A 12,941-nucleotide genomic window follows, 5' to 3' on the forward strand; every position below is an offset into this window, starting at 1 on the left:
GCTGTCAACACTTACTGCTCCTCCAGACATCCAGCGCCAAAAACCACTATAGTACCACTAAAAAATTTCACAATCGACATGACAAGCTGCAACACATCAGAGATGTGTTGCAGCTATTAGAAAAGTAGCCCTTGCAAATGGTATGTTGCACTATAATACATTGCTTGAACATTTACTTTGTCACAATGGCATGTCTACCACTGTATAAGTACTATAATTCAAAATGCTGGGTGAGCTGAAGTTGTCCAGCTTTTCCTTTTAAACCGGTATGAACAGAAGCATTCAACATAAAAATGTAGGGAGCTTGCAAATTGGGATATTTTTGCTTGATCTGAATAGCAGAAGAAACAAAAGAAACAAATTTTAATAGAATACCTGAAGGGTAGCTACGCTGTCAATACCACAGCAATAATCCCACAGCATGAATACTAGCTGTTAGTTAAAGGCATTTCTTTCTATTACTATGTACAGTCTTTGTCAAAAGTGTACAGCCCAAGGGGTCTGCTTCTGAGCCCTGCAGCACGGCTCCTCTCGCATACTCAGGGCACCTAATCTCACGAAGGCGGGATAAACGTAAGTCCTCAACCCTCCCCAGCTTAGGACTGTCAAATGTGCTTAAGAGTCCCGCTACATGAATTGGAAGCAAACCCCTTGGGCTGTATATTTTTGACAAACACCATACATTTGTTATAAAGGGCACACGTATCAAGGGCGCTCCCACAAAAGAGTGCGAATACGCTACCACCACGATCACTGCACAGCTGCGTGGTTGCGAGTGGATAGAAGGAGCAAGAATACCAATGTGTCAGCAAAACTTGTTTATAAACAACATTCTCGATTACATGACAGTTCAGGTTAATGAAGTAACCACACACAGTCTCACAGTTCTCTCGTTCCTGTCAATGTCGGGGGGGGGGGGGGGGGGGGGGGGGGTTGAAAAAAGATTAAAAAAAGTTAATTGCGGCTGCTACTGCACAGTTGCGCAAAAAATGTGCAATTGTACAATTTTTTGTGGACTTGCAAAATGCTAAGGATCTCGACTGTTGCTCGGTTACTTTCTGTTCATTGTGGGCGCAGGTTCACGTGTATAACCAGCCAGCATTAAAAAAAAGTTCCATACTCAGAATACAAGAGGAAAATCAGGCGCAGTGGTTGTCGGTAGCCACCAATATAGCACTTCATCCCTCAAAGGAATGATGGGAAGCCCATGAATCTTGACTTTTAACTCAGTTCTTTACAACCAATCTGTTAGTATTTATAATTATTTATATTATATTATAATATAATATTTATAATATAATATAATAATATTTATATTATTATATTTATATTATAATTCATCTAGTTAGCTCTGTGTACACAACGTTCTTGTTTGAAAAGCTGGAAAAAGAAGTCGTTACTCTAAAGGACAAAAAGCAACTATGGTGACTAACACTGTTAAAACATTAAACAGCAGCACACATTGAAATTCATTCCCTTTTACATGACGCAGTAAAATGGTGTAATAAAGTTATTTACTTGTAAACAAAAAAGATTGTGCTTCTACTTTGTAACACAAGGAGGGTTCGATGTACAAAAATGCTGGGGTGCTAGAAGACAATGAGATTGATTAGAAACAAGTAGAGGGTCTGATCCCCAGAGGTTAGATCCCCGGACCAGGACATATTTTTCAACTAAAATGTTTCTGTGAAAGCTGTATAGCTTTCCCTTCCGGCTGTTGGCAGCGATTGGGTGAATGTTAATGAGTAATTACTTCCTTATAAAAGCAAGCAACAACAAGTGCAGTTGATGATAACTCTATTGTGATTCATGCAGTACCTCTCACACTTTGTTGTTTTGTTATGGCGTATTGGCAATTTGGGCACTTGTTTGAAAATGTAGAATAAACAGGACTACATCCTTAGCATGCCTCGACATGTCAGTTGCATGGCAACATCTTGGCAATTTTTTTTTTACCTTCATTGCAGCACTTTTGAAATGCTGCACATATTATAGGGTAGCAGAAAAAGAAGGAAAAGGAAGATGCCTTATGCGTACATTTTTTTTTTTTTAATGGTGCAATGCACTCCACAGCAAGGCTCTCCTGTTTTTTAGGCTTACCACTGGTACATATCTTCTCAGTCACTTTCAGGTACAGGACAAATGGGAGCTATTCCTGCAATTTTAAGAAACAAATCAGGCCATTTTAATTCCTTCGGTACTTTTTTTTTTCTATAGCGCCTTCTTTGCTCAGCTGTTAAAGGTGGACCACCACAAAAACCAGCACACCAATTGTGGTGCCAACATGCAAGCTGCATGATGTGTCAGGCAAACTGCACAAGTGGACAACATACCACCTCTGGTTACAGAAGGCAAGTTTCCATAACAGAAAAGCAGAAAAAAAAATGGCATGATTCAGCGTAGCTTACTGTTAGCACAGCATCATGGCTTCCAAGACTTGGAACTCAGCAAACAAATTCGGTGGCCATGACCACATAGCTAACTATCTGGAGTTGGAATTATTCATGAATTCCAATGCTAGACATTTGAACTCTTACTCCTACAGAGGCAAAACACGGAGGCACCAAGTTCTGCTTACCACAAGTTCTTGTTGACAGGAATCCAACCTTCCTCCTTTGAGAACTTGCACAGCACGCCAGCCACAACACCCTGAGAGAGAGAGATTGCAAACCACTGAACCTTAGTGCCTCTACACAATGCAGGCTTCAATGACCAGGGGCCAGCGAGTATTCGAAGCTTTAAACAGACCGCAAATAGTATTTGCAAACCGATTCAAATTCACACCCTACTTTTGTTATTAAAAGTACAATTAAACCTGAATGTAACGAACCTCAGTGTAGCAAATTCCTCAATACTACAAACTTTTCCAATTCCCCAACCCTGCCCCCACTGAAGTGAGTATCTGAGAGCTCCAGGAGCCAAAGTGCTGCAGCGGCTGACCTTGATACAACGAACTCATTACGGCGACTATCTGTTAGCTAGTGCTGAGTTACCTGAAATCTGGCACAACCACGCAAGTTTCGAAACGACAGAACATGAACTGACATGAGAGGAATGTCTACGGTCACAATGAGGGACCACAGTTTACACAACGCGCTGTGCTCCAGTGCCGCTGGCACATTTACGTGGCAAGCGCAGAAGTCTCTGCCGCTTTCGCTTTTTCAACGTCGCATCACGTGGCATTACAGCAGTTCATGCTTTAAAAAGCAGCAAATATAATAGGACACAGCAAGAAAAAAAAAAAAGACACTGTACGAGAAGTGCGTGCCCATCGCCGCTGCATGGTTGCTCACGTGATTCCTGTACTAGGACTTGGGAGCAGGGATGGCAAAGAGCACCGGTGACAGGGGTGAAGAGTCCGCTTCCTAGGGAAATGGTGGCAGGCAGACTGAGAGGGGGAACATCTAGGAAGAAGCAGATGCTCCCACAGCCAGTCTCACGCTCTCTCCTAGCCCAGCCATGGTGCTGCGAACTCCTCCGCCTCCCCCATTCTCCCTACCCCATTTTCAGCAGCGCTGTGCGAGCCGTGGCGGAGGTGGCGATGGCTGTTGCCACAGTAACGATATCAGCACGATCGCGAAACGTTTTTCCGCGATTATAACTTCGAGTAATGGGGGTTTACTGTAAACATCGTCGAAGTGATTACACCTACATTTATTTGCTACTCTGATTTTTGTTCAGCATTGTCTTTTCGAGTCTTCATGCGAAAACTGCATGCAATGAAAACCTGGAAGTAATGCAAAATTGCAGACCTTTTTTCGATTTCGTTATATTCAGGTTTAACTGTATTTGATCCCCCTAAAACCACACAACTTTAGATTAACAGGTATTAAATCACTAAACTGACTTGAAGAAGCGAAAGTTGACACTAGTAATTAAGACCAATAAAAAAAAAAGCTACGCCTTTCAACAAACAGAAAACTTAGAGTAGCTGGAACTAAATGGTTTCAAGCTTTCTTCTGAGTGAGGTAAGCACACTGCTATGAATGGCCAAGAGCATTTTGCAGCAGGCCTTGTCAAAGCTGAAAACTGAATTTGCAGCCGCTTCCTCATGTTTTGTAGCAGGAGCCCAATAGTCAGAAAGGTAAACACGCAAATACAGAGGGCGTTTGAAATAACTTAAAGCCCTTGAGATTTAAAAATTGTCACTCGCTGCGCTCTGTGATGTTAGCACTCTCAAACATGCTCTGACTGAATGAGCTCGGATAGGGAAAGCTGAGATGAACAAACAGGCCACTTCTCACAGCGACTGTTCTGAGATGAGTGCACCCACTGTGCTTCATTATAGTTATGATGATGCAACAGGAGTATGACCCCACCGTAGCCGTTTCACGGCACAGCACAGGTTTCAAACATAGCCGTGCCTCTCCCAACAAAGAGCTTTATCCTGTGTCTGTGGTCCACGTCTCAAGGAGCACCTATTTTCCATCGTTAATCGGTTCACGGCTACTGTGTGCTTCCCAAACACTCTGTGGCTTTCTTTCAAGTGTCTGCGCCAAAGACACTCAGTCGGACTCCATTGCACTGAAACTGTAGTTGAAGCTCATGTGGAGGACGATGACCGGCAACAGCACAACCTTGAAGTACAAGAGTACAATGTGCAACCACAGTATGGAAACACAGAGAATGCCACCGCATCATTGGAAGTGGGTCAATTGAGTTACAACTACTATTAATACCAACCAACTTTTAACACTGAAAGCTGAAATTATTGTGGTTCTACTGCACAAACAAACTGGAAGCTCAGATGTCGACGGCGCTGTTACAGTGAGTGGGAATGACGTCTGTGGAATCAAGCTATCACCTAGAGCACGTCCGAAGCTTTCTCACGGTCTTACACTGACCCTACGGAACATGTGACAGTGTTTTGCCAAAGCACGATAAATCCAGCAGGACCCAAATTTTACACTACTTGAGCCTCTTAAAAGCAATTTTTTTCCTTGCATATGCATTCGCCTTGTTTGTTTGGAATAGTGTTGGCAGTGCCATCAAGGTAGATGTGCAAAACACACGCATACACAGTGTACTCATATAGGTGGTAAAGGGCTAAAAAGCACAACGGGACAGGGTCAGATTCTGTCGGTCATTTTTCTCGTCACATATTGGCAGCTTCACATTTGCCGCAGCTCTTAATTGCTGGAATAGCATTCCGGTGCAGCTTAGGTGCAATTTTTCATCAAAAACCACCAATTTGTAGATGCATGTAGCAGGATTAATGAAATGGCTCAGGTTCGAGCAATTGACGGAGCATTCCCGCCACTGTAAACATTTCCAGTAAGCTGGGTGCGTCCAATCAACCTCTGGGCTACACAATACTGTGCTGCACACTGCACAGGGCAGTACCACAAAGCATACGAAACAGATGGAACTCCTTTTACACAATCTGTCCTAAAAAGAGACAAAAGCACTACCAGACACTACACAGCATACTTGAGCTCTCAGCTGGCTATGACTTCATGATCAAACAAGCAAGGCAGGGAGGAAAGAAATGAAAATGCACGCTGATAGGCTAGGGTTATGAAGAAACTGTGACAGGGAGGGAAAATAAAGCTACTCTAGTGCCTGAACAGTGCATCTCCAGTGTGCTCTGAAAATCGTGAAGGGAACAAAGTTGGTTTATGGTTGGTTGGCTTATGGGGGTTTAACGTCCCAAAGCGACTCAGACTATGAGAGACTCGTATTGAGGGGCTCTGGAAATTTCGACCACCTGGGGTTCTCTAATGTGCACTGACATCGCACAGCACACGGACCTATAGAATCTGGCCTCCATCGAAATTCGACCATCGCGGCCGGGATCGAACCCGCGTCTTTTGGGTCAGCAGCCGAGTGCCATAACCACTGAGCCACTGCGGTGGGTGAAGGGAACAAAAGAAAGGTAAAGAACAATATTGAACAAATAGAAAGAAAGCTAAAAGCTTGGTTTCGCAAGTACCTACTACTGGCTATATCAGCATGCTCACACATTCTTTCTGGAGCCATTTTTAGTAGAACAAATCAATTTCCATGGTCCCTTGAAGTTCACCTCAAAGGACGTCTACTGTAATGAGCTATTACTTACCAATACAAGCAATCAGGTGCACTTTATTCTATTGCAAATGAAAATGCTACAATAAGGAAACAAAATCAGTTGCTCACACAAGCAAGACCCCAGCAGCACCAACGGATAACCCGAGACTTCCACTCGGAGAATGTCAGCAGAATTTTGCCAGCCTGCAGCAGAAAACAGGAGGGGCCACACACGAGACAGTCTTAAAGCAAGGAAAAACTTCAAATGAGCAAGGAGTTTCAAAATGTCTCAAAACACGCGAGGCAAAAGAGCTGCTGTACAACCTATGTGAGTGCTTAGAGAACTGTGTTCTTCGATTCAAAAAGCTATGCCAGCCAGCATGCACCAGGATGTAACAGTGACTCGACAGCGAAAATAAAAAGGCATTATATAAATGCATTTCCTCATGCAACTTTCTAGATTATGCACATTACTCTTTTAAACTTTGTCGAGATGCAAGTGACCTTGCAAGTAACTACCGAATACTTGTGGGAGTGCAACAGACATGAACAAGAGAGACACACATGCACACAGGAGCAAGTGCACTCACACTCATTTCCTGCAAAATGAACATCAGCAAATAAGACTAAAATCTAAAACATGCAACCGGAAAAGCGTTAAACGCAGAACAAAGTGAACAAAAAAAATCATGAAACAAAATGCACCCAAAGCATTTTTCAGACTGGGGTTCCACTTCAACACTTTTGCACAGTAAAAGTGAACCTGGAATTTATTTGTAATGCACAAAACACAAGGTTGCCAATGCGGTGGTTAGTAGTACATGGGGTTTAACGCCCCAAAGTGACACACGAGCTATGAGGGATGTCGTAGCGGAGGGCTATGGATTAATTTAGACCACCTGGGGTTCTTTTTATTGCATTGACATCACACAGCACCCCGGCATTTTTGCAGTTTGCCCCCTTTGAAGTATAACAGCGGCAGGCGGGATTCGATCCCAACAACCTTTGGCACACACAGAGTTTAATATCATCATACTGTTTCCCCAGAAATAGCCGAAAAAGTCAGCATGTGGTTCAAATGCCACCATTAACATTCCTCGCATACTGGCACATACTGACCACATCATGTACGCAAGGCATGCGCTTAGATCATTGCTGCAGGTCCCCTGCTCTGCAGCTGGAGTAGCATTCTGGACAATGTCCTTTTATCCCTAATGAGCAAGAGGGAAGCAGCGAAATGAGTGGGGGGGGCTAAAGAATGGTGTGGCTCTTCGAAGTGAGAAATGTGAACATGAAACTAAATGCTTTGTGATCCTGACCACCACTGCCAATGCCAGCAATAGCTAATCAATGCTTTCTTTCCCCTCAACTTACCAACATCCCAAAATATAAACAAAAAAAGACATTATCTAGAGTGGTTAGGCCAGGTGCGAATTAGGTATGCTAGCATTTTGGTTTTCATTCTCTCATTGGTCATTCTCTACCTTACATTCACAGATCCCTGGGAGTCCTCATACCCCTCCTGGTGCAGTGGTGCAGCAATGGCCCTTGGATGGCAGGTGCTGCCACCGGTGGGGCCTGTGTGGCCCAGGCTGCTTTTCCCGAGCACCCAATCATTAATTTAACGGCCACCTGCCATGGTGGGCACTGTTATGCCTGAGCACGCATTCCACTGGCCTCCGTGGAAACCAGTGCTGTGTGCCCGCCAATGCGCAAAGCAAGCACAAACTCTCGGACATGTCGCAGCTTGCGGCATGACTGATCCTGGCTTGCCCGGCGCAGTCCCTTTTCCCTCTCCTCACCTGCGTCGGCTCGAGACTCAACCAACGCTTTCCTGGCAGCCCTTTCCAGGCTGCAAACCTTCTATGGCCAAGCTCCTCAACCATTCATCCAATTCGAACAGTGGCCAGTGGTGTGACCTGATTGGAGAGTTTGAGCGGCTGGCTGCTGCAACCGTTGCCAGAGGCTATAAAAACGGAGCCGCGCTGAATGGAAGCAGTAGACGGGTAGCAGATGAGACATCACGCCAGAGAGATGCTCTCCCGGGGCATCCTTTGTGCTAGCCCGTTGTTCTCTCGGCCCTTGGGGCGATTGTGTGAAGCCCTTGTGCATACTGTACATAAATGTTTCGTTGACTCAACGTTGCCTCAACTGTTTCTTTGCACAGCTCTGTGCAGCAGTGGCAGCAGGCTGAGATGTTCCAATCCCAACAGTGGTGGCAGGGTGGGAGGCCCAGTCGTAACAGCACTTTGCTCACAATCTGGGGGGCAGGTTGTGATGATGTCACGAGGTCATGTGACCTAGATGACCCACAAGCCACACAGGCAGGTGGCACTCAGCCACCTAGCTCTTCAAGGTCATAGAGTGGCCAGACAAACACCAGTGAAATCACTGAGTGGGGGATCTAGTGCTAGTGCACTACGATCCCCAGAGAAGCAACCTAAATGGCAGGTGGGCCACAAAGGTCACACGACTATATGAAGTCATCCCAACGTGCCTCCACAGAGGGACCATACAGACTATGACTAAGTGGTTGAGTGGAAGCTCTACTGCTAGCGCACTAATAAGTCTCCAGGCACAGCTCAGCACCGAAACTTGAATGTAACTGCTACATGGAATTATGAAGCCGGGGGACAAAAAAGAACTACGAGTACGATGGGTGCTGTGCACTTTCCACAGAGGAATGTTCACCTTCCCACCTAGGCTTTCACACACACTCGTAGACAATAGTGCAGTGGCGAATACTTGACTGCAGCTGCCATGCTGTAGTGACAGCCGAGCATTGGCCAATATCCCAAGATTATGTAGAACGTGAAGAAAACTATCACCCACTTCTGCTATCTGCCTGAAAATTATGAAATAGAAATGAGCATTTCTTTGGCTATTTTTTTTGATGCTTGAACAATTTTCATCAGGCCTGAGAGATAAGTCAGTGTTGTCTGTGATACCTTAAATCTCATAAGAGCAAAGGTGACGAGGTTGCAATGCAGTGGAATGAAATCGTGCCACAGTGCTGGTGCTGAAACAGTGAAACTTACCAAAGCTCACTAATAAGTGAAAATAAATGTTGTTCCTGTCCAGGGGTGGCATATGCAAAGAGCCATAAAAAAATAATCTTTTTAGTGAAGAGCCGCAATATAAAAGGGGGGGGGTGGAAATTATTTTCAATTTCTTGCAACACGCCCCATTTCGCATATTCTGCCCAGGACAGCACCAACTAGCAACAACTGCCTGTGTGCACCTCTCTTCTATAACATTAGGGAAGCTGTCTTAGGAGCAGAAATGGGAAGGGGGGATGTAAAGATGCCACAGAGTCACGAGCCGCACTTGGACCACCCCTGACTTAGTCCAATCTGTCGCTTGTCTGGGATGATTTCATGATAACAAATTTTCCGTTGTAGGTACGAATTGCGCACAAAAGACACACACAGGAAGAAACACAAGGGAGACTGAAAGAGCGAATGAGCGAATGAAAGACTGAATGAGTCTCCCTCGTGTTTCTTCCTGTGTGTGTCTTTTGTGCGCAATTTGTACCTACAATAGTATGCACCAACTCGCCCAACAAGAAGTTCTTAACAAATTTTCCACTTCGGCGAAATTTCTCATGTGCCTTGTGAACTTCATTGCAACAGTGTTAAAGTTGCCTGTGAATTGAATTAAATATTTTGAATACAAAGTGTTAGTTTAAACTAAGTATGAAAAGCTTTTTCTTACACTGAAGCCATGGAAAGCTGATTTATCGCATAACAATTATTCTACACTTACGCTGGTAGTTTTACATGACTGCACCTGGTGAAAAAGTCTAATGCACCACAATTTGACACAGTGATTATGTGACACACAAACTTACTGAATGCTATCATGAAAGAAAGTAAGCTGCTCAACATGTACTGTTCATCACATTAGCACATCGGGCTAAATGCCTCCACCCACGTCCCTTTCCCCAGCTCACTCAGAGACCACAAATATGGGCCTATAAATAAAGCCAGTATACAATCGTTTCTTTCAGACATTGATAGACAAGACAACAGCTGACAGTGCTACTCATTACTGAAGGAATGACGTAAGACAATGTGAGCGGGACCGTCCCTTCGTGCACTGCCTCATGCAATGCCCAACAACCAAGCACATTGGCACAGCTAGGGGTCTTGCCAAGTATCTGAGATGACAGTGTGGTAAGCAAAAGAGCACATCTGCTAGCACAGCATGTTAAGCAGCTCACAGCCCTTCATGACAACATTCAGCAAATTTATATGTCATGAAAAGCACTACCATCAGACATTCATTTTTTTTTCACTGACTGTGTAAGTCTTTTTGGTGGTAAGCCCCAAAGGCCGTCTAAACGATCGTCGTTTGTGTAGGCCTCTGCGAGCTGCACCCACAAGCAAGTGAAGCTGTAAGATGGGCATTGGCACACACAAGAGAAGTAACCTGAGGATGGGCGAGGACATATATTCCTTGCAGAGCCCACGCTGCCTGCAGCACTTTCTGCACCGCAGTATCCATTGTCCTGGTGTGCCCATTCTTCTCTCTCTACAGCACGTTCCTTTCTGGGTGCACACACACAAAGACCTTTCACATCACATGTTGAATGGTGGTGACACGACTCTGGTGGCCAGTGAGCCCAGGGAAACCATTCCGTTCTGCGCCACTACCCATGTTGTCTTCTGCCACATAAGATGTACTGCTCCGGAGTACTGAGTAATCATCCTGATTGATTCTTCACCTTCTCTGTCCACTTGACAGAACATCAAAAATCTTAAGGACTGCCCATAAATGCTTTGTATTCGAAACATTTGCTGCGCAATAAATCTTTTTTTGATGGCTTTTTTTTTCCTCAGAAAAAGAATTTCTTTTTTAATTTGACCTAACATCCTTTGTATCTGAAAGTATTTGATTTGAGTCGCAAATATTTACAGCTCAAGTTCACAAACAAAAATTTGATACAGTGGATTACTGTTGATTCAAACCCACTTACTTTTATCAACCAGTTTATTTGAATGGATGCTTGGGTCCCATTAATTTCGAGTACAATTAGCCGCCGCGGTGGCTCAGTGGTTATGGTGCTCGGCTGCTGACCCGAAAGACGCGGGTTCGAATCCGGCTGAGGCGGTTGAATTTCTTTGGAGGAGAAATTCTAGAGGCCCGTGTACTGTGCGATGTCAGTGCACATTAAAGAACCCCAGGTGGTCGAAATTTCCGGAGCCCTCCACTACGGCGTCTCTCATAGCCTTAGTCGCTTTGGGACGTTAAACCCCATAAACCAAACCAAATCAAACCGAGTACAATTAGTCCACTTTGAATTTGAATTACCAAACGCTGAGCTGACTGTATTCACACGCGTCTAATGAAAGTTCACTTGACAAGGGCAATTCATTTCGTACAGTAAAACCTGATCTGAACCTGTAAATCACATCAGTGAGCTGCAAGGCGCCAGCCTTAAGAAATACGCTTACCTTGGGAGACACACTAACATTACTCTTGCTGTGCGGTGTTGTGGCCCGAATATAGCATGGATTTGGGCAATAAGCCTCACATCTCCCCCTACAAAATGGGAAAACTCTCTGAAATGCAGAATGAATTTACCTGCAAACCCAAGAAAACAAGGAAGATGGATGTGAGGCACCCCAGTGCACCCTCAGGGTCGTACGGTTGGTGCGTGTGGTACACGTGCTGCGAGAAGTGTGAAGTATCATTGTGGTTAAAAGCACAGAGAAAACAAGGCACTTCCTGTTGGCCTAATAGGCAGCTGCGAAATTCCTTACTGCACTCCAAAGAGCTCCTCGGGCATTGCAAATAGCAGAAAAGAAAAAAAAATCCCACTCGGACACACTGATGAAAGTCAATCCATTCACAAATTAAAAACACAAGCCCAAATAGAGTAAAAACTCGCCCTGTGATGACACTGATGGCTGCACCACCAGTACGGACCAATCCATACAAGTTGTGGAAATGTGCATGCCATTTTTACCTTGCCAGTAAACAGCCTACAGCCCACAGTGCAGCTGTACAGTCTGCGTCACACCCTTGTGTAGAGCGTTCGAGCAGTCTGCACTATGCAGTCAAAAGTGAAATCAGAGAGGCATCCTTAGTTTGCAGGCAAATTGCTTGTGCCCACCTTGCTTGCAGGTTCATGTGGCTCTACTTTCGTGCAAGCGTAGCTTTTAAAAGTTGGGCGCTATGACGGAGTGTCAACTTTTATGCCGGGGAGGGCGCCGCTCAAGCGCTCGGCACAGAGTGACGTAGACTGCACTTTTTGAAAACACTGTCATTTCAACACTCAAGGAAAGAGGCACTGCAGGGAGGTTGGGTGCGAACAACACAGAGTACCCTGGTCCCTGCTCATTATCCTGTGCGTGCAAGTAGGCCTAGAAAGCTGTTTTACCATCCCCCTTTTCCTCTTTTTTTTTTTTCTGTCCATGCTATCAGATTAGCTTCTCTTACTGAGCTCTCACTATCTGCAATTCACACACCACCCCTTATCTTTAAGACTGTCTATCTACAGCATCATCTGTAGCCTTTCACAGCTGATACTGGCGTTTCTGTGGTTCATTTTCTCAGTGAAAAAAAATCACACTGCTAATCAAGTGTTCTTTGAACTCATTTGAACAATGGCTTGAAGCACAAAATGCACATATAAATAATCTAAAAGGAAGTAGCCAAAGAAGTTTGGCATCTCATATCCACTACCAAAGGTCACCGCTAAAGTGCCAACGCCATCAGCCTGAAACAGATGAAAGTAACAAAAACACCACAATTTTGGAGCTCCTATGGGTTTTGAAGCCTGCCACAAAAATAGACAAACAAAGCATAAATACGTGTACAATCTCAATCACACAGTCCCTAAATATTACAGCAAAAAATTAACTGTAATCTTCAACATGTGAAGAAAGAAAAGAAGAAATACACCTGCAGAAATTGCATAATTCAGGATA

General features: G+C 44.5%; 1 protein-coding gene across 5 annotated transcripts in view; it reads right to left on the reverse strand.

Moving 5' to 3' along the window:
* Window positions 1–12,941, reverse strand: part of Hgsnat (Heparan-alpha-glucosaminide N-acetyltransferase) — an 86,422-nt gene that overhangs the window by 17,759 nt on the left and 55,722 nt on the right. For 4 of the 5 annotated variants that reach the window (XM_089583951.1, XM_089583950.1, XM_089583949.1 and 1 more), the window contains 3 exons: window positions 11,593–11,679; window positions 6,136–6,210; window positions 2,579–2,649 (listed from right to left, as the gene is read on the reverse strand). In XM_089583951.1, coding sequence (XP_089440077.1) covers window positions 2,579–2,649; window positions 6,136–6,210; window positions 11,593–11,679 — 233 coding nt within the window. Of the gene's footprint in view, window positions 1–2,100; window positions 2,156–2,578; window positions 2,650–6,135; window positions 6,211–11,592; window positions 11,680–12,941 lie in introns of all 5 variants that reach the window. The other variant, XM_089583952.1, reaches the window with a different exon arrangement.

The sequence above is a fragment of the Amblyomma mixtum genome, chromosome 3 (genome assembly GCF_055824585.1).
Source record: "Amblyomma mixtum isolate Tamu chromosome 3, ASM5582458v1, whole genome shotgun sequence".
Lineage (NCBI taxonomy): Eukaryota > Metazoa > Arthropoda > Arachnida > Ixodida > Ixodidae > Amblyomma > Amblyomma mixtum.